This window comes from Tetrao urogallus (genome assembly GCF_951394365.1).
Source record: "Tetrao urogallus genome assembly, chromosome: 16".
NCBI classification, from domain to species: domain Eukaryota; kingdom Metazoa; phylum Chordata; class Aves; order Galliformes; family Phasianidae; genus Tetrao; species Tetrao urogallus.
The window spans coordinates 12,854,486-12,877,019 of record NC_136829.1 but is presented as its reverse complement, the minus strand read 5'-3'; the positions used below and the strand labels follow the sequence as shown (position 1 = coordinate 12,877,019).

General features: G+C 43.5%; 1 protein-coding gene across 1 annotated transcript in view; it reads left to right on the top strand.

Annotated features, from left to right (window-relative positions):
* DOK5 (docking protein 5) overlaps positions 1–22,534 on the top strand; it is a gene marked incomplete at both ends in the record, with an annotated part of 33,487 nt that overhangs the window by 823 nt on the left and 10,130 nt on the right. Inside the window, one exon of the mRNA XM_079543336.1 lies at positions 15,131–15,238. Within this exon, the coding sequence (XP_079399462.1) occupies positions 15,131–15,238 (108 nt within the window). The remainder of the gene's footprint in view (positions 1–15,130; positions 15,239–22,534) is intronic.

Here is a 22,534-nt window from a genome sequence, read left to right as displayed (position 1 = left end):
TTCCTGCGGTGCGGGAGCTCAGCCCGGAGGGAGGCTTTGTGCCTATCGAGTGCCTTCATAAACGAATCTGCACCTCACGACAGGAAGGCAACTTATTTCTTGTGTTTACTGACAGCTGATGGGTTATTAATTGGGCAGTTCTGAATTGTTTGTAGCGTGAGTTTTACATCCAGATTTATTGTGGGGTGTGTTTGGTCATCGGGAAGTGTTTGCCGATGACAAGTAAGCTTCATTCTCTTTGCATGCCCATGTTCAATAGAACCTATAGTGTTCATCTCCCTGACTTGTTTGGGTTTTTAATATGTTCATGCACCAAAGGGAAGATGCTGTTTTTCTTGTACCTGCACTTCTGGGCATTGTTCACTCTTTAAGAACCATCTGATTCAGTGACAGATGGAGATAACGTCATTTGGAGAGAGCCTGTAGTAAGTCTGGCAGGATCAGTGTACCATGGCCATCCTTCCAGCACTGAGTATGTATTGGTATTCAGTTTGTTCCTGCGTGAATAAAAAGTAAGATTAAACTTTGACACATCTTTCCATTTTGTGGCAGTGAAACCTAGCAGGAGTGTGAACAAAGTGCATCTGCTCTGAGATGAGTGGAAGCCCTATTAATGGAGAAAGTGCTTTAGTGAAGATGTCCCAGAGTGACTGTGCCTTAGAGAGTTGTTAAAGTGAAGAGCCCAGAACTGGTCATTCCAGGCTTCCCTTTGCTCTGGGAATGCTGTCCCATTGACTGTCCAAAGGGAGGAAGCCAGCAGCTGCTACCTGGTGACAGAGGCTGGAGCTGTGGGCATGAGGTGCCCTGTTCATGTCCTGGTGCCCCCTCTTACCTGGGAGTAAGTAGTTTTGTTAACAGTAGAGCTTTTTCTCCTTAAAGCTTTCAGTTTAAAATATTGCTCGGACGTTTGAAATACAATTGCAGGCTTCCTCCTGTAACTTGTGTTCCCTACAAGCTGCTTAAGAGCCCAGTGTCCTGATTTATGAAATCCAAGTGAAAGTGGGTACTTGAGTTAATTACGATTAACCTGAGATCTTCAGATACAGGACAAGCATGTTTGCCTGAAGCAGCACTGCAGCTGCCAGCACCCACTTCACAGTACAGCCCCAGTAACTCTCCTCACCCCTGCTGGCTTTTCCTCCTCAATCAGCTGTGGATGTGCCCAGCCGGTGCAGAAGAGGCCTGAGCTGCAGCTTGATATTAGACAGAGCTTGAGTTCAGTATTACTCGATGGCAAATGGGAAGTTGGCTCCTTGAGAGGAGCTGTGGGACAGCTTGGTTTTTTGGGTAGCTGCGCTGGGAAGGGCTCTCCAACACTCAGGAGCTGGAGATGGGAAGTGAAAAATAGTCTAAACCTTAATCCACAGAGTGGGAACTTTTGCAACTTTGCTGTGCCCTGACAGCATCAGGAAGGACAAGGCTGCTCCAGCCCTGCGTGCAGCTCCTGCTGGTAGGGAAGGGCTTGGATGCTGTGTGTGGTGAGGTGTGAAGGGAGCTACTAAAATATGCTCACCGCTATGGTGGCACAGCTGCAATCAGTGCGTTGTCCTTTCAAATGGAACTCAGCTCCTGGGTTTTTCCTCTGTAATGCTATGGTAATTTCATCACCAAGGGAACTAGAGCAGCGCTTGTGTCTACAAATTACTTCGAAAAATGACTTTTTGGAATAACAGGGGTGCAAATGCTACATTTGTGAAGAAAGGGGTGCAGAGGAGCAGCTAGCTCAAAACCGAGCTTCTTTTGAAGGAAAACTGACAGTTCTTAGAGGCTCTACTTTGTAATTTCAAGTCCAGTGTAGGCTAATTAGGTTTCTACCTGGACCGTTTGTGTGCACTTTAAATATGTAAATTTAATTTAATATTATTTAATAGAATAGTTTCCATAGTAACATTTGCATCACGTGTGTCTTCCACAGAGCCAAATATATTCAAGAGAAAGAGCACTCTTCCCAATTCTTTCCATCCTTATAGGGAAAAAATAATTCCCTCAGCCAATGATCTCTCTCAGTTCCGTTATTAGCGCTGACATGGAGGAGATTGTGTTCTAAGGAACTGCTGACAGTGCAAATGCACGACCTCACGGAGTTCTGTGCAACATAACAGATCAGCTTTGTTCTGTGGGCAGCGCTTCCACCAGTGACCAGCAGACCTGTGTTTGGGGAGAGGAGATAAGAGACGCCGTGCCGCACTGAGTGCTTTTGCCAGCGATTACCTTTCACATGATAAAGCACTTTGTGTCTATTTACATGAAACACAAGTTGTTTCGTGGCTTCTAAGCCTAAAAAGGCTTTTTTTTTTTTTTTTTTTTTTTTGCCATTGTGACCATCAATTAAGGTCTCTTTCTGTGACACAGGTCTGATTTTTTGGGAGTGGAGGATTTCATTATGGGGATGTCTGCTCTCTACACCGAAAAAGCAGTCCCTGTGTACTCACTGTAAGGACAGGTGTGTGTGGTGCTGGTGAATACACCTGGGCTTTCATTTTGGTTGAACTGTGTCAACTGAGTGTTCAGTTAACAAATAAGACTCAGAACAAGAACAAATCTTAGAAATAAAGGACCTTCGTTACACTGATAAGCCTGGCTTGTAGCTGCTGCTGTTCTCACATCTAACTGGTAGCCTGGCTTCAACCTATGTGCTTCCTGGCAAAGTTTTCCTCGCCCTGAGGAAGCAGGTTGCAAGGAAGTGGTGGTGTTAGGAAGCACAGAATATGGCAGGTATTGTACTGAGAAGGTATGTTGCTGGGATGAAAGCTTGCCCAAAGAGCTTTAAAAGCAAAAGGGCACTTGTTGCTCATGGGAGTTGCTCGCCTCTCTTGCTGAGCTGCGAGGCTCCTGGCAGTGCTTTTGTTACAGTCTGACACTTTTATTAAGCCCTCTGTTGTTGCAGTTTGGCTTGCCCTTGCCGTACCCCCAATTACATTTGGGGTTCTGGAAGCAACATTTCAATTTGTGTGAAGGCTGCAGAGTGAAGCTGCCCTAGGGTTATCCCCCGCTGCTGCTGTCAGGGTGCAGGCAGATGGGAGTGCTGAGGCTCCCAGGGAAGCAGTGATGTCCCTGAAGCAGCACTGGGCATGCTGATGGCACGGTACCCAAAAGTGCCCTCCTCCTGCATGGAGTGTTGGAGATGATGCTGTTCCCCCTGGGAGACCCCACAGAACCCTCAGGGCTGTCCCAGCCTTGTGATGTATGGCAGACTGCTGGAGTGAGATGCCGTGGGGTCAGCTGTCAGCCCCTGGATCTCGGTGTGCCAGGAGCGCACGTGGCGTGTCCTATTGCATGAAGTGTCTGAGCTGTCTGCACCTAAAAGTGCAATAGTGCTGATTAAACAAAAGCACCTCAAAGAACCAGCTGGGATGTTCTGGTCAGGCACAGAGATGCTGCTGATAATGACTTGTCCATGGCCAAACTGCACAGCATCCAGCTTGGCTCCAGTCCCTTGGCTGGAAGGCACTGGCTTTTGGAAGCCTTCCATCCTCTGGCTTTCTTGGAAAATGCACACCTTCCTAATGAGGGTTTTGCTGCTGTGTGTGGCCGCTCCCCAGGAGGGCAGCATACCTTTCTAAGCAGTGTGTGCACCTGAAGCTGATACATACAAATCTTTACCTTTTTCTCCCAAGTTTTGTCTCCTAGGAATGCATGTGACTTGTGGTTTTTTTATTACAGCTTTGACTCCCAGATTCCAGAAAACACTGAAGATTGTGTGTATCTAAAATCACAATGGAAAATACTAAAATAATTTCGATATAAACATTAAGATGATCCGTATTCTGAAAAGAGGATGACATTTTCTCCCTCACGAAATAGGGTTAATAAAATTAGGGCAGGCTAGGACAGCACGTGCTGCTGAATGCTGCACATACATTACTGCTGCATGACAGAAGTATTTAAAACAGTCCTCACAATTTGTGGCTTGCTGGAAAAGCCTTACGAAGTGTTTCTCTCTCTAGAACATATACAGCTGCTAACCAGCTACGTTGGAGGTTTACCACGAGGAACAATCTGCACACTAACTTTCTAAATTGCCATTATTAGAGGTATTCTGATATATTTTATGTCTGCCATGATGTTGTGATGGTATTTCCTGTGTATGGAGGTCTGGGAGCCAGCTCTGCAGTTTGTATTACTATCACATTATTACAGACTGCTAAAAATGCTCATTTGGGAGGATCCATTGCCTTTAATGGAGCTGTGCAAACAGCTGAGTATCTGTTCCTAAAAGATGCATGTCTCCAGAGAGGCATCCTGTATGTTTATCAGTGAATAAAGCTCCCAGAGAGGAGTAAAGGGGATTTTTTTTTAACCTAGCAGTGTGTTTCTTATACCTCAGCCTGGCAGAGGAGCGCTGTGCAGTGTCCTCTCTCAGAGGTATCCTCACTTTGCATCATCCAGGCATGGCTCAGAACTCTCCTTGCAGCCATATCTGCTGAACAACACTTGTAATTAAATCCTCAGCCTGCTCTCGGGGTGTGTGTAATCCCATCTGCTGGAGGCACCTCTTGGTCATGCATGGCATGGTCAGCTTCCAGCGTCTTGCTGTGGGACCCCCATGGAAACCTGGGCCAGAGCCAGGACAGAGATCTGAGCAGGTTCGCCAAGTTTCAGCAGCTCAAGTCCGAAAGTGCAGTTCTGACAAACTACTCTGTCTGTAGAGGTTTCCCAAGGATGCTGAGAACAGCTGGTGTCTCGCAGGGTTTCAGTCGTGGCAAGTGTGGGTTGTCCACATCTGGTGTGCTCCTGCTGCCCTGTCCAGGGCTGTTCTCTTGCTGTCCTGCTGTTCTCTTGCTGTCACACATCTGCAACAGATGTGTGGCCTTTCCTCCCCAGTGTCTTTAACCTTGCTGATGGGGATGCATGACTGGATTTGCACCTTTCCAGTCCATTTTGGTGTGGGTAAATGATTTCTCGTTATGAGGGTGACCTTGGGCAACTGGTGAACCTTACCAGTGGTTGCTGGGTAGGACCTGCCTTCTAGGAATGGAGGGGAGGAGGAAAATCAGAAGTTGTCCTTCTGAAGGCAGCGGCGTTGAAGGCACTGCTCTCAGTGGTACGAGGACCTTGTTAACGCAGGAGAAAGCATTTCTGTGGGTGCTCCTCTTTAATGCTGATCTAAATCAGTTTAATAAATGTAATGAAGTCCTAATGGTAGAGAAATTGGGGAAGTAAAACACAGTGAAACTGTAACGGGCTTTAATGAAATATTTGGCTACTGGAACTAGTGTTAGGCTTGTCCAGAGAGAAACAAGACCTGTGTGCCACTGCTTTGCTTGATGGGTCTGACTTGTCCAAAAACTCTCAACCACATCAGTGCAAAGGAATGTGATACAAGCGAGTTTGCCAATGCAGAACTAGGGCTCTCCTGGCCAGCCCTATAATAGGAACTAGTAATAATTTAGTCTTTAGAAGGGCAAAGAAGGGAGATGGCTTCTTCACAGCTTTGTGGTTAGTTTCCTGCTGCTAGAACATAGTTGCTTAATAGCAAGTAATCTGTACTGTGGTGTTCCTGGACTGGTTTGAAAACTCAGTGTAAAATGGTTCTTAGGTTTCTGGACTGCTTCTCACCTTGATTAATGCTTTACTTTAACATTTAACATTTAACATTTGACATTAACAGAAGTATTCAATATTTAAAAAAAAAGAAATCAGCAAAAATTCACCTAAAATCAGGAGGGCTTTTCTTTCTCATACATTTGAGGAATTAGATTGTGTATACAGGCTATATGTTAGAGGGGAAATGCAACAATTTTGTGCTGCAGCACAAAAAACCCGTGCACCAAACAGCCTGCAGACTGCAGTCTTCATCTGGTATGGCATTCCTGCTTACAGCACACACTTTAGGACTGCAATGGGAAAACTTCTGATTGGTGGTCAGAAGTTTGGAAAAACTTTATACAGAAGTTTAGTGCTTTCTGTTTCTTAAAGAATTTTATACACAGCTGAAACTTTTGACTTTCAAAAGCTGGGAAGAATTAAGCTTTTGGTGTTCTCACATCTCGATTTTAATGATGCTCATTTCCATGGGAACTTTAGTGAGAAGAGAATGGTGTTGAGCATGGAAAATGACATGTAGTTTTTGCAAGTTCTGCATAGTGGTGTTTCTGTGAAACACTGTGAGGAGAGGTGGGACAGGGAGAGACAACCTGCAGGACTGGAACCATATGGTTCACAGACTGGTGCTTGGGTGAGTGTGCTGGAGAGTCAGCATGGGGGGGTCTGAGCAAGAGCTGTGAAAACTGGAAACCACAGTGACAGGGGACGTAATAGGGGGTAGGAGAAGGAGAAGTTGTCTGCCTGTAGCTATCTATGTTTGAAGCAGCTTCAGTGATCAAACTCCAGCATTCACCTTTATAGCTCCTTTCAGTCTGGAAGTATTTGAGACAGAATAAAACGAGCAGATTTTGTATGCACCAACTTCAGCGTGCAAGATATTAAGCTTGTTGGATTTGTATTTTTAGAAAGCTCTTAAATAAGGTGTTGGAACATTTTCACAGATACGATTTCTTGCTGCTTGGATCTTGGTGGTGGTGGCAGGGATAGGATCCAGGACGCTGCTTGGAAAGCATGAGCTTGGACAGGTGTCAAGTGGATGGGGCCAGGCTCCTCCTGAGGTGTGCAGTGACAGGGCAAGGGGCAGTGGGCACAGACTGAAACACAGCAACATAAGGAAAAGCTTTTTCACTATGAGAATGACAGAGCACCAAAACAGCTGCCCAGAGATTGTAGTTTCCTTCTCTGGAGTTACTCAAAACACACCTGGATGCTTTCTTGTGCAATCTACTGTAAGGAACTGCTTTAGCAGGGGGTTGGACTTAATGATGCCCAGAGGTTCCTTCGAGTCCATCTGATAATATGATGAAGCTTTCTTGTGCTTTTCAGCATTCATTTTCCACTTGGTAACCTTCCCTGTCATTCTTTGGAAGACAACCTTAGGTATTTAGAAAAACAAAGAGACTTCAAATTTGCCATTTCCCAAAACTGAGATAACTGGTGAGCAATGGGCTCTCACCTGTTTGCTGTCTTGTTCTGAAGATGAAGTCTTCACTTTACCAAATCTAATTCAGAATTGAGTGCAGTGCTCTTGTTCTTCTGCTTTCATCTCAGATAATTCCCCCAGTTTTTGCCAGCTGTTTCCTCAGCTCTGTATCCTCACCGTTTGCTCTTTTGTTGCTAGACTGTATGTTTTCTGGAGACGTTTGCATTAATTGTTATTGCACACAAAGGATATGCCAACAACAATTGTGAACACAGTGACAGGAAAGTAAAACCCCGTTACAAACAGGGGAAGCTCAGTCTGTCCTCATTTCATTGCCTTTTCATCATCAGTCCATTACAGCACGAGAGCTCCTCTGCTGTGGGTGTTACTCTGAAGTTGCACCCGCCATAAATTAATGTTTTGCAGTGTTTATGGAGACACTTGAAAGAAAGCAACAGATGTAAGGTCTGCACCTGGGTTGACATCTTAATGTGATGTTTCAGGTATGCTGTGGAAGTTGATGGAGTATTTCTATTATCTTCTTGTCTGACTTCATCAAGTGCTGTCACAAAATACCAGTGGAAGTTCAAGCAAGTAGAACAGGGTGGGGTTTTATCTCCCTTTCTTCTGCTGAGAATAATGTAACTCTTTTCAATTCAGAATGCCACTGCCGTGAAATCTGTGGTATTTCTTCCCAGCAGTATTAATGTAGAAGATAAAGCGGTTCCTTTCCTTTCCAAGGAACTTGTGATGTCCTATGGTCAGCAAAGGAGATCTACTCTTAATGCCCTCCCTGGTGGCTGTGCCCCAGTGAGGACAAATGTTAGCTGATGGTGCCAGACTTATAGATACAGCTAGATGGCACAGGGCTTATGGGAATGAATTTTTAGAGCTGATCTGACCTCTAGAAAGGTTGGGGGAATGAACCCCCACTGCACAGTGTTGATGTTAGGAGAAAAAGAGAGCTGTGGAACTCTATCTCATCTTAGCTGTGCGGGGAACCTTGAGGCTGAGTTGAGGTATGAGGCAGATGTATGTCAGGATGGGAGGTGATGCACATGGTTTGTTGAAGCAAACCTGTGATGCTTCCTGGAGCTTGCAGAGAAATTAATTGGCGAATGGCAAAGAATGACAGCAGGCCAAAAATGGCCAGTTGTTGCTAGTTAGGGGCTTGCAGGGCATTTGTCATCCTTGGGTGTCCAAGCAGCACACAGCAAGCCTCATTAACTCCATTTCCAGGTGGGCAGATGGCAACAGGTACAGCTGAATTGCTCAAAGTCACTCACTGATGTCTGGAAAATTAAAATACTTCTCTTGTGTCTGGCTTTGGGTGATGGCAGCTCACTGTTGAAGAACGTATTCTTCTGAGATAAAGGCTGGATTTGTGTGCACCTTCTGCATTTCTTCTCTCATTTTGTGCAGTCTTCAGATTGCAAGTCCTGCCGTGAAATGCAGCTCCCACAAATGGCTGAGTGATATGGGAGGCTACAGCAAAGCCTGGGAGTTTGTGAGTGAATACAGTTCATCTCCAAACATGGAACGAGTCCCCTGTGCCTTCTGGAAGTGCAGCCCAGGAGAGCATCCCCCTAGCACTGCTTTTTAGCATGTGTACTGATTACAGCTCTGGGTACTTTGTAACCTCTTTGCATCTGATGTACTAATTAGTGAGCTTCATGATCTGTTAATGAGCTATATCAATGCTATTTCCCTCTCTATTCCATGTAATTAAAGTATCCAAGCTGGATAGCAGAGGTGGGGAGGTATTCCAAACCAGAATTCACTGCAGCAATTTCAAGTTATTAAGCAGTTGTCTAATCCTGAGGCCATACTAAATGGTGTTAATTCACTGGGCTGCACTGATGACCTGACCCTCTAGGGTGGCTCCTCCAGCTTTTTCTCCCTTCAGCAGTTACGGTCCTAGGCTGATTTTTCACCTGTCCAGTTTCATGCCTAGAATTAACTGTGCTTATATATAAAGCTTAGCAGATGTTAAAGGAATGAAATCAGATACTTAGCTCCAATCTGACATTTTTAAGCTGTCACTGGCAAGAAGCTTTCTGCTGTAAATGCCTCTTGGCACATGGAGGCACTTTCCTCAAATGGCCCAGTGGCACAAAGCTGACCCTTTTTTGTGCGCTGGTGGATGAGTGGGGAAAGTGGTTTCAAAACCCAGACCACTCCATGGCAGAATTTCTAAGTCCATGAAGGAGGGCCTGGAGGGGGAAGGATGCTTTGGGTAATGCTCTCATTCTAAAGATACTGCCTCTAACTCTTGACTTCTGCAGAGAGGGCAAACTGGAAGTTGAAGTCTTGCTGTTAATATTTTTAGGCTGTGAAATTCTCAACAGTCCTTAGAGAAACTCTTAAAATAAAAAAAAATAATAATAATTGGAATTGATTTCTCTATGAAACAGCCTCATTTCTAATTTCTTCTGCAAATTCAAGCCATCGTGCTGTGAGTAGAAATGAGAAAGAAGTGACTGCTTTGCAGAACTCTTAGGATACCTGTGTGGGATGGGCACATCCTGAATCGCAGTCCTGACATCTTAAAATGGACATTTTAAATAAGGACAGATATCACTCTTCTGTGTTGTTTTGTGAACAGATCTTACAGCCAGTTCTGGCCAGTGCCAGAGTTGGATTTTGTAACTTTTAGGGAAAAATGTAGCAATATTGAGCAATTTTGTGCAGGGGGATAATATTACTATTTCAATCCCTATTAGCAACTGTGAATTCCTACTGTAAAATATTGTTTTGAAGATGTATACTCAGTGTGAAGGAGGGAAATTTATCTCTAGAAATGTGTTTCTCGAGGGAAGGAGAAATCTAGATTGTTTTCTTTCATCTCCCAGAGAAGATTGCTTGATGTAAGCCAACTTTGATTTATGCAGTCATTATAACCTGATCACAATGAATAATGCAATATAGCTTACTCATAACACACTAACATTAAATAGGTATTCTGGGAATGGGAAGTTGTCCCATTGCCAAGTACAGCTATATCTTTACAGACAATGTAATCAATTTTGCTGCTTATTTCACAAAGCCAGTGAACCAGTCTGCGTCTCCCTGCAGTATTTAGGTCATGCTAAGCACGCGTCAGCACAAGTTAGGTGTGTTTACAGCTCTGTGGTTCTTTCTAGTCATCCATCTATTTAAATACAGGAATTAGGATTCAGACTCTTCATGCTACCTGGCTAATTTTGTGTGATCAACTCCCCTCTGGAAGGATCTTTTATCCAGAACTCAGTCTTCTGGACGCTGCCTGATAGAATTGATCCAAGATGCTCAGATGGTTTTTCCATTTGCAGCTGGAGGTGCTTCAGTGGGTGAGCTATCTGCTGCTCTTGGGTAACATGACAGCATTTTTTGTCCTATGAGAACATTCAGGAAATGCGGTGATAAACTTGCTTGTTTTTGTGCTGTGCCTTTGTCAGATTCTCTGTTTCTGCAGGCTGTTGGTCATAAAAGATAAGTTCCTAGCAATTGCTCAGGCTTTCTGGTAGTCATCTCAAGCTGTATGATAGTACTTTCATCTACTGCTTGTAAAAAAGCTGTTTGTGTTTATCTGACAGCAAGTTCAATGTCCCTATAAATGCAGCTCGTTGGAATTCTTCGGTTTGGGGAAGAGCAGAAAAACACAGCACAGGAATAAAATAGGGTAGCTTTCCCCAGAGGCTCGTTTCTTGTTTGCAAAAGAGAAATTTGCCAGATGCGACTTTGTACTACTGACTCCCTCTTAAATAACAAAAAAGGAGTGGGATCGTCTGCTCCAAAGGAAAATACGCACGCTTTGCCAGAGTGTATTGGATGACAAAGGTGTAGGAATCTTAAATTTTTTTAGTTTTAAACTCCCCAGCCCCAAGGTAAGAGAAATATCCAAATATTTAGAAATTCAGGGGAAGGCTTTTTCCAGAGACTTTTTAAAGATCTGTTGCTGAGCAAAGCATTGAGGAGTGGCATAAAGTTACTACAGACCCAAATGTAAATTTTAGTTGCTAAATTCAGAGGCTTGTTTCCTGTAGTAGTGTTTTCTCCATGATGAAAAAGTGACATTTTAGGAACTCAAAACCTGGCTCCATTCCTGGCTTTTCTGCTCGCTTTGGAGGCGGTGAGGTGATGCTCCTGCCTTCTCACAGCCATTCCCAGGGGCAGAGCAAGCTTCGGGCTGTCACGTAGCACAGAGAGCCTCTGGTTTCAGTTTCCATCTCAGCATGAGCATTCTCAAACCATATCTGAACCCTGAAATTAAGTAAGTCAAGAAATTTTTCCACCCTGCTTGGCCAGATGCTGACCCCTCCCAGCTGAGATTACTGGTGCCCGTGCTTCACGGTGCACTTCCCCACTGGGAGGTGGGGATGGCTGGGCAGTCCTGCCTGGGTCATAGGGAACGGCTCTGAGAGGCAGGAATGCAGATACTCAGATTGCATCGTTCCTTTGAAGTCACTCCTTGACTTTGGTTGTGGCTGTGATTTATGTCAGCTGATCCTTGGAGCCAGGAATAGCAGTGATTTGCCTTGACCTTGGACGTGCATGTTAGATCACCTGCCTGGGGTTCGGGTGATCCACTTCATGGACAGCCATGTTATTTCCCTCCAGTTTCATGTTCTTGACTGTTGGAAGCTGTAATTTTTAGAGACTGTAAGAAGTAGATGCTAGTTTTTCTACTTGAATTAAACTTCAGGTCAGGCATCTTGTAGGATCCTGCAGGGAGAGCTTTGGGAGTTTCAGGTGTTACGCAAATGACAGCTCTTACTGTTCTCTCTCATCAGTTCCTGATTTGCTGCTTGGATTATCTAATCACTGTCAGTGCAAGTGTTTGGGGTGAAAGTAATTAGAGCAGTGCTTCCAACTAATTCCTATTCATGTAGTAGTAGTGTAAATGTTGATTTGAGGGATAAGTGAGCTAAGTGTTCGTGCTGAATAGGCACCTGGGAGCGTCTGGGGCTGCTGCTGGTAGCTGCTGTCAGAACAGCTTCAACAGTGTAAACAGTTGGGGTACTGTTGTCAGTGTGAGGAAGTGCTGACAAGCCTCAGACACATACTCCATCATGATGGATCAAAGGCCTAATTATTTGCTCTGTATGCGCTCCTAATGGGGTCTGTGATTAGCTCTCTGTCTTGGGCTCATCACCAGCTCTTCTGTGCATTGACTGCATTGAAGGGCTTTCCGTGTTCTTGCATAGAAGTTGGGTTTGTGCAGCTTCTGCTCAGTCAAGGTGGTGCTGGGTGTTCTTCTGCAATGTTGTGGGATCACTGAAATGATACTGTGATAATGGACACCCACTGCTGATGGCAGCTATCTCAGGATTTCGTTTTTGAAAGTGCTAAGCAGGTTTTAAGAGAGAGCTTGCGTCGTCTTTTTGAGTTTGTTCCCATAAGCTGTCAGGTGAGAGTTAACAACCACAGCACTGATGTTAATGGGATTCTAACAAAAACAAAATACTTGATAATACTTCAACTATTGCAGACCAGTATGTCAATCTTATTTTCGTGCTGTCTCTAAACACTTGTCCTCCTGTTTCCCACACCACCCAGTAACGGTGGCTGTTTCGTTGCTGGCAGCGCTGAACAAAGCTACAGTGAGGGATGAATTGCATCAAAGTCACTGGTGCAGAGAAGGCCTAACTGGCTGTTGATGTTTCTAGAGTTTGTGTAGCTGTATGGGTTTAGAGAACTCAAAACTCTTCTTTTAAGACTTTAAACATCTTTCTATTAATTTAACATCCAGGAACCCTGATGGTGCAACCAGATTGCACAGTCAGGTGGTACGCAAACATACAATTGAATTGTGCAGTCTGGAAGGAGGCAGTTGTACGACAGATGAGTAATGGCATTTCATTAGACCAAGTGACTGCCTAGATAGCATGCAGGAGAACTGAGGATTCCTGGTTACGGTCAATGCCTTGAGAAATGCAGGCAACCTTCCAGCTGGTGTTGAGCTCACTATGTAAGCAATACTTCATTGTTCACAAGCATTTGTATTACAAGTGGATTACAAGTGTTTCTTGGGATAAGACCCAGTAGTAATGGTATTAACGGGGTGATGGAGCCTGTGCAATTACACAGGTGGTTTGTTAATCTACTGGTGCAACTAAGTAATTGCTGTTCAGTACTTATGAGATTAAATCTTGTCTGTGAGCTAAACTGCTTCCCTGTTCTTTGGAGAATAACTCTTCTGATGAGAATGCTACCATCAGATGCAAAAAGAGTTGAGGTTTTTTTTTTCTTGTTTTTTTTTTTTTTTTTGTTTGTTTTCCTATGGGCTACCATATGAATAGTAGAGCATAAATTGGAGGGAGGTGGGTCTCAGCCATGTTTATGTACTCAAGCACAGCTTAAGTGCTTTTCCTAATTCAGGATGAAAACAAGCAGCGTAGTGCTCTTAACCTGGCAGGTCAGAACACAAATACCTTGGCCTTGCTTCAGCTCAGAGATGCCAAAGGAAAGAGAGAGCTGATGCAGGAGGAGGAGGAAGTTCAGAGGGGGGACCCTTGTGCCCTGATTTTCCTCCGTTTCACTCAAATTAGCATCATGAATGCTGTCTGTTCTTCATAGGCATAGTTACTTGGGTTGGCATGACTTTGTCCTGAAGGCAGTGATGTATTGTATTGTGTTAGAGAACTGCTGTACTGTTGGGAGCAGAACCAAAACGCAAAAGCTGAGTATTTATATTTGATGCTGATTTGGCTCCTTTGCTTACATTTAACAGGTGGTTGTGGTTTTTTGTTTTTTGGTGTTTTTTTTTTCCAGCTTTTTTACCTTGATTCTGTTCTAAATCCAAAAATTAGTCTGGATTAGTTGTTGTTGAGCTACAGTAACACCAATTTACAACCACCTCCCATGCTTGTATGGAGTTGATTGCTAGTGGTACTTATGGTCCCAACAGCGTTTGGAAGGTTGTGCTCCTGGCCAGAGGTGGAATGAAGCTTTTCTTCCTTGGACAAGGAATGGGTGTCCACAAGCTGGGAGGAATAATATGACTCCCTGAACAGCTAAAAGACAGTGGAAGAACAGACAGCTGGTCAACTCAATCATTTTCATGCACAGAAAGAGTTACAGCTACTTAGTTGTAGCTACTTTCCATGGGCATTACTATCAAGGGATCCGAGGTTGGAGCTCTCTTGTCTGGTTGCTTGTTGGGCACTGGCTTGGTGGGAGGCAATGAGAAGTTCTGAGGGGTCCCATCACTGATCAGTCCATTTGTGCTACCCTGGAGCCCTGCCAGAGCTGTGCACTACTTGATAACGGCTGATAGGGACTTTTCTTTGAAATCACACTACTTTTAGTGGCAGTCTTGTTTTATTTCTGTCTTACCAGGTGTCTCTTTCAAATTACTGATTAAATGTAGGCTGTGAACAGTTGGTAAGGCTTAAATTTTTTTTATCCTCTATGCAGACAGTATGTTATCTAAGTTTTGAATGTAATAAGATGATAGGAAGTGCTGCACAGTTGAGGACTAGGTGGGAAGATTGCAAGAAAGGGGACAGAAGTTTGATAAATGAATTGGCAGGATGCTGCAAGTGTGGAAAGGTGTTTCTTCAGTCACTCTGTGCAGAAAGAATCTCATTCAAGTGACTCAAATTTAAGTATTTGGACTTTGAAAGCAAAAGGACACTTGTCGGAATCCTGTATTCTACTGTGAAATGGTCTGTCCAGTCATTCAGTTACCCAGTAATTGAGCTGCTTTTCACTGTCTATTCACATTTATTCTTTTACGTATTATACACATATTCTGCTTTGCCAATTCACACACCTGATGGAATTTCATTCCTTGTCTGCTCAAGCTTTGTGTCTGTCTTAAGCATACAAGACTGGAACAAATAATGAATTAACATTGAAAAGTGTGTCCCTTTATTTTGAAAAAGTTGTTTCCTAGAAAGTCCTGCATGTACAAGCAGGAGGGCTGCAGCTTCTTTCATTAGCACCCTTCATGCAAGCATCCTCTGTCTTTATTTATGACTTAATTTATGACTGCAATGTAATTCAAAAGAAATATGATGTAAGTGTCCATTAGCTTGATCTTCATTTTGTCTGAGCTACTGAGAGCCATTAATTGTAGCTCCAGAGCAGAATCTGATTTATAAGTCTAACTTCTATGCAAATGTTAGTAATATTGAAGTCATTGGAGATGCCAAGTTTATTCTCTTGTGTTTCTAGATTTACCAGAGATGCTGGTTAGTATTCAAAAAAGCTTCAAGCAAAGGGCCAAAGAGGCTGGAGAAATTCTCAGATGAACGAGCTGCTTACTTCAGATGCTATCACAAGGTAAGGCCTGATTATATTCTTGTTTATCAAACTTGTTTTACATGCAGTTGGGAATAAAATCTGAAGTTGTCACGTATTAATTGGCCTGAAAACTGGAACTTTCATTTTCTACAGTCGGGGTCCAAAACCCATTTGTATGTTCCTTCAGTAAAGGAAGGGGAGATCAGAAAGTTGGGTACCTAACAGCTTGGGTCTTGTGTGTGTGTGGGAGGCACTAGACAGCTACAGAAATGATGGGCAACGTGCAGATCTTTCTTGCAGCAGTGATGTGAAAACCTTCTCTGAATTCACTGATATTAAAAGAACGTTGCTTTCCCTCTAATCGCTTCTCTGCAGTTCTGTGTGCATTTCATACTCATCTGAGAATTTACATGTGTAATTCTCCTGGGCATGGAGATGAAAATGAGAAACCCTTTAATTTATAATCATTGTTGGCAAAAGCTTAATATATTAGAAGATTAGGATTTATGTGCATAAATTGCTGGGAGTCAGCGAGCACAGCTCAGCTCGAGGCTGATCTGCATTTATTCACTTTGACGTACGTTTAGGAGGAAATCTGGAGGGAATACTGAGCCTGAATTCAGACTTGTCGGTCTGCATGCCATGTAATTTGTAACTGATTGATCATAAAACCTGTGGCAATTTGCAGTAAGTCGTGCCCATAAATACTCCATCTACATTTTGATTAAGAAACTTTCAGAAGTAATGAACGGTGTGTTTGAGGGTAGCACGGTGTGTGTAAGACAACATCTAGCTTTCAGTGAGACGCTGCATTTGTATCAGCGTGGCTCTGTCAATCTCATGCAAGTGTTTATTTCTTCCATTGTACAAATGTAACGCATCATTGGGTTCAGATTAGTTAACAGATGTGAAATCTAAAAGGAATATGAATGAAGCTGGATTTCTTTTTCAAGAGAAACTGAGGCTGCCCTCTAGTTCTAAAGCCATCAGCTATACAAGCTGATTGGCTCTGCTTGCTTATAACCAACCTTACTTGAAAGGAAGCTGATGAGTGTTAAGTAGTGTTCTTGTGCTCTTTGGCTAAAATGTATTGACTTACAAAGAGCACATGTGGCTTAAAATGGCTTTATCCTTTTTTAAAAAAGCTTTGTAAATGTGTGAAATTCAAAGGTGGGCAATGATGCAACTTCCAGCATGATTATCTAGGAGGTGTTGAAAGGGAACATGCCACTGCTGCTCTGTGTTGCACTGCAGTTGAATTGATTCTTGTAAAAACAAACAAACAAACAAAAAAACAACACCAAAAACATAATAATTAAATGAAAAGAAAAAGGAAAAGAAAAAGGAAAAAAACATCTTAATATGGCAGTCGCCAACCACACTACTTCTCAACTGTTTTTATCTATCTTGTTAATGGGCTTGATGGTCAACATATCATCCAGTGCCTGCAATAGTCATTGCTATTGTTATACACATCTGGTCAGCACAAGCTGTTGAAGGCAGCATCCAATCTAGACACTGGAGGAGCCCTTGCTCACCCCATCAGTCTTTGTGGAGATTTAATCTATCATAAGACTGTGAAAATGAAAAATGATGAATGCAGCAAATGTTTTAATAGCACCTGCCTCCTTCACTGGAGTGCTAAATTGTTTCTTTATTGTGCGTGTGTGGTGAATTAAAGCACAAACATTACTTCAGTTTATTAGTGGAAGGAGCCTGGGGCGCTTCTTGTGCTGGTCCTGCAGTGGTGCCTCTCAGTCTGAGCTGGAATGGACTGAGGCGTAAGTCATCCTCACCCAGACACGATTCCTTCTCCCTTTGGAGTCTGGGTTGGAAGTTCAGTGTTTCTGTCACACTGGGGGATCCAGTTTGTTCGTGTTTGGGAACACGAGGGCTGTGTCCTACTCTGCAGCCCTGTGCCAAAGGTGGAATCTTGACATCTTTGCTGCTCCCATCTTGCTGATGTGACACCACCTCTTCTCCCTGCTCCATGCCTGGGGCTTTCCCACATCATTTTGATGGAGGAAGATTTTCCTGTGTTGCTGCCATCATCCATTGTGATGCCAGTAGTCTGTGGGCTCCTGCAGGAGATGATAACTGCTAGCTTGGCTTGGCGGCTGTGTTTTAGAATGAAGAACATTCATTCATTGGTTCAGGTGGTTTGGACGTTCAGCTCTTAGACTGCTTTACTTTGTGCTTGCCTGAATCTCCTATGTGTATTTCTGAAAGAAATGATGCAAGATGGAATGAGTATTTTTATGTAAAACATTCAAATACTTATAATTTAAGTGCATCTCTGCCTGAATTTCTTATTAAACATGATCTAAAGGATCCAGACTTGCAGTTAGTTGGCAAAGTCAGTGACTGGGGAAGTTTAAAACAACAGAAGAAATAATACTTCTGTGTAATATTGACTTTAAATACTTTTTAATCTCCTTTTTTTTTTTTTTAACACAAAAAGGTTGAAGTGCACTAAAATACAGGTCATCTGAAAATGGTCATATATAACTTAAGTGAACTGAAATTTTGCATACTCAAAATTACTTAATTTGGGTCTACAAGGATGAGAAAATAATCTGGATCTGGGGTGCAAAATCTGGGCAGAGAATTGCCTTTCAGGTAACTGTATGGATTTCATTTGGTATATAAAAATAATCATCCACAAATGACCATATGCTTTAGCAAGGTGATGTTGGAAGAATGAAGGAATTTGTGTTTCTCCAGGTGATTTTGAACTCTGCAGGGTACCAGAATAATCCTTAATATTCCAACACAAAGCCAACTAATTCCATACTGCTCACAGGACTATGCTGATTCCTTGAGGGGATCTAAGTTTTCATCCCATTGTATTAATCTTGCTTTGAAACAGCAGAAGCAATTTAAACAGTCTGTCTAGTTATGGAATAATCCAGTTGGAAAATTGAATTGTCATTTGTAATTGTTTTCCAGCCTTGCTCATGCAAAACTGTACCAGTGGCAAATTAAATGTTGGAAGTATGACCACTCTGCTTATAACTGACTGTTAAACATTTATTTTAATGAGTGCTATCACTTAACTCCAAATAAAATGTCTGCTTTGAGGTTTTAAAAGAATTAAAGCAACTCATTGGGGACGTTTTGGTGCCTTTGCCATGCAAATATGTGTGTTTACCAGCAGATCTTGTGCCATGAATGAAGCTGGGCTGGGATGGCTGTGCTGTATTTACCAATGAATTTCCCCTGGTGGGACTGGGATGTTTTGCCTACAGCCCTCTGCTGGGTGAGTTTCCAAGCAGCTGAGAAGCATAAAGTCCTTAATTAAGATTGAAACCAAAGATGCATCCAAACCACTGAGCGTGGCAGTTGTGTAGGCAATAAATGTGATCCCTTGTGTTCTGTTCTGAAAGGCTCCCCGTATTTGAGAATTATGTCCTAATTCAAAGGGTTGTTTGAATTCACGAGGCTGCTAGGGCTGTTTTCAGTCAACTGTGTGTTTGGCATGTTAGAGGAGGGGATGGAAGAGGGAAAATATTTTCCAGAGTGTTTCTGGCCATGATGAAGCTGTGTCTGCTTGTGCTATCGGTCAGGCAGTGAAAGCTTAATCCCTTATCCTGATCCAGGATTCCTGCCGCACACCTCTGCAAGTTGTTTTGGTCTTTAATCAGGTGTACTTCAGTTGTATGGGTTGTCACCTTTGATGTAAAAGAGCCCTGAAAGCAAAAGGGAGGAAAGGAGTGCCGGGGCTGCAACCCTTCTCAATAGAATAACATTCCTCCTCTTCTTTCACTGTTTAATACTGTTGTGGGCCTGAGATTCGTAGCTCATCCAACTTCTTAGAATTAAGCTTATAGATGTACACTAATTTGGGGGAAAAAAAAAAAAAAAAAAAAAAAAAAAAAAAAACAACACCCAAAAACTTACTAAACTATGACAACACTTTTACATGTCTAGCAGGAAGAGAATAGCAGCCTGGAATACTGGCAGGTGCTTGGTGTCTGCTCCTGACTCCTTTCCAAAGCCTGGGGAGGGGAAATTAGCTGTCTGCCACTTCTTAGTGCGAATTTGGTGCCAGACAATTTGAACCATCTGTTGCATTCGTGAGAGCAATGGTGAGGCTCTTCAGGCTGCCTGGGTAATGAGGGTGCTCTGTAGCACCTTGCAGGGCGATGCAGCAGGTTGGGTGCCGGGTGGTTTTTGATGAGCTCTCCCTTGGGAGCACAGGTGTGCTGTGAAGGCTCTGCAGTAGGATCTGCTCCTTGGCCAAAGCTGGGCTTTGCAGGAAGGGGCTGTGCTGTGCCACAGTTCTTCTGAAAGGTAAGGACAGCTCCAGCAGTGCAGCCCCAAAAGGAAGAGAGGGCAGTTGCTGCGTTTTTGCCAGCTGTAAAAATCAGGTGCTATGAAGTTGTATTTGGGACCTAAAGCATGTGTGAGCTGAAAGATTGAATTTGGGGATTTTCTGTATGCTATGACTGCAGCCACAGACTTCAGAAAGCTTCCCAGCGTGCCAGGTTTGCTCCCTCTGTTGTTCTCCCTGTGTCCTGTACTGCAGTCTTGGTCTGAAAACAGCCTAAAAGAGATTGGGAAGGGTCAGAGGTCAGCCTTGGGGCTGCCTGTCCTGCACACCTGAGGGAGGTGTTTTGGTCTCAGCCAGTGCAGTTCTATAGAAACAAATGCCTCCAAGAGGCAAGGAGGATTTTCAGTCTGTGCTATGAAGTGCCATTGTACAAGAGGGCTCCAGCAGTCAGCACAGCACTAAATAACCCCAGAGCTGCCAGTTACTGTAGCTAGCATTTCTCCAAATGCAAGCACCCATTTTCCCAATTCATGGCTAAAACATGAGTCGCAAATGATTTGATGATCAATTAAATTAATGACACAATGCTATTGATTTCAGTACATTCTCGAGATAACACTCAAAGGATGCATCACATACAGTGTTACTCGACCAGGCTGTGGAACGGGGCTCTCAGAAGGAATTTATTCACAGTATGTGGCAGCTCTGCTTTTCAGTACAGCATTCACAGAGTACATAAGGTGATTCCTGGAAGCACCTGCCTGCAGTGTGCATATTTGGGTTGCTCTCCTTTGCATCCTCCCTGATCCAGCACAAAGTACTTGGAGGTGGGGACAAAGTGTTGAGGAAAGACTTTAGGTTAGAGTCTTGTAACAGCATTAAATAAGGCTTCATTCCAATGAACTGTTGGCTGGTATCCTAGAAAGGAAAAACAGACCACAGTGAATACTGTGAAGCCAATGGATAAAGGATAAATGATGTTTCTGATAATCTGTGTTGCTTGCTTCATACCACAGTGTGGTTAGAGGGAGTATGACAATAAGGAGCAAATGCAGGAGAAGGTTTAATCAAATGAAAATACTTTTTGTGTTCAAAGGATGAACTCTGGGATTTCAAGCATGAGCTGCACCTTGGAAAATCTCTGTTGGAATATATTATTCTGCCTTTGAGATTACTGTAGGAAAGTACTTCTTTGTAACTATCTGGCCTTTCAGAGAAATTTATAAGGAAAAAAAGATATTATTTATAAAGATAATTTATAAGATATAAAAAAGATATTATTGCTCTTCTCAATTCCAAAACAATGAAGCCATTGTGCTCATGCTTATGTTTAATAATTTCTGAAGGGGAACATGGTTGTGCGTTATGCTGCCTTCAGGTCAGGACACCCAGCCATGCACTTCTGTTCCCTTTGGGTTTTGCTTAACTCCCTTATGGCCCAATGAAGTGACTGTAGCATAGAGTGACTGTCCTCACTTAGAAGAAATTACTACTGTCATGGGCTGCAGGGTGAGGGAAGAGATGCTATGTAATTTCTAGTAATCTTTTCTTGACTGGGAGAACAAAAAAGAAAGGAAAAATGTTGGTTTACAAGTATGGCTGTAGCTTCTGTCCTACTCTATGTAATGACCAAATTGGGGTAACCAGCTGGTTCTGGTGTAAAGCCTTAGACCAGAAAGGGTCACGGGTGTGTTATATTTGGCAGGAGGAGATCTGAATCCCAGTGGCTGGGCTCAGAGATGATGCAGCCTAGAGCTGCAATGTGGATGTGGCACTGAGACACAAGCAAGAGTGCAGGAGGCTTTGGGTTGGTAGGGGTGAGCTGGGGTTGGAGTCTAGGTAAAGGAAGGTGTGATCACAATTTGCTTCTTTTATGTACAAACACAGCAGATGCTTTAATCTCATCCTTCTCATCTTCCCAGCAGTGCTTTGAACATCCTCACCCGTCTGGCCCAGAGGTACATGACTCAGTCTGAACACAAGTCATTAGTGGTACTGCTGGTTGGTTGGTTTGTTTGCTCCCTTTCGAGAGCCAGCAGCCTCCTGTGCTGCCCAGTGCTCCGTTCCCTTGTGGGGCTGCCCTGCAGAGCTGCATGCCCTGTGTGCTCTGGGAGCTGGCAGGGGGCTGGGGCAGTGGCTGGCTTGGTCCTGAGCCCCCAGCTGCCACTGGATCCCACAGAAGCAAGGAGAAGCAGTTTTCTGTATAAACCTTCTCTGATCATGCTGCTGAGCATCTTGGGATTCATTACACTAGACACCAATTAGTGTGCTACCCAGCAGCAGGAGTGTTAGACGCCAGATTTTTGGAAATGAGCTTTCAATTAGAATAAATCCTGGATAACTAAATGATTCAGTACCAAAATATACGGCCCAATTCTGCTTCTCCTGGCTTCTGTACTCACAGGTACTTGCTCACTCACTGGTGCCAATTTCATTAGCACATCCACTTGCAGAAAATGTGCTCACTGTAAATGTCAGAATAGTTACTGCCCTGAACAAAAAGTCTAACTTCAGTTTCTTTCCTTATTGCATTTGAATATTTCCTGGCAAATGAGAGCTGAACCTGGCAGCTGGCAACTCAAGCTTGACCTGTCATGTACTGAGTACGATGGGAATGAGCCACGACAGATTTGTCATATTTAACAATGAGTTTGTCAGTGTCTTGTTAGCACTGGGGGATGTACTTCCATCACAGGATTTCCTAGAAGAGAGAAAAATCCTCATGCAAAATTAAGCGCAATCAGGAAGTCTCGGTTTTGACACTTCTCAAAATCTTGAGCCCAGAGGCTATAAAAACCTGACTCCTAGATTTGGCAGCTCAGCAGAAGACTTGATGTGTTCCCTATGGATGTTTCTTTCATTTTGTTATTCCTGTTGCTAGCAGCTGCAGAGTGAATTTCCAGACCTTAGGTGTGCTGCTTATCTGGGGGATAGGCTGCCCACTGGCTGCTGTCCCTTCCAGTCATTGATCTCCAGGCTCTTGCCTGAAAGTTTGACTTTGACTGTCCATATTCCCTTGCTAAAAGAGAAGAGGCAATAAATTGAATCTAAGGAGAAGGTGA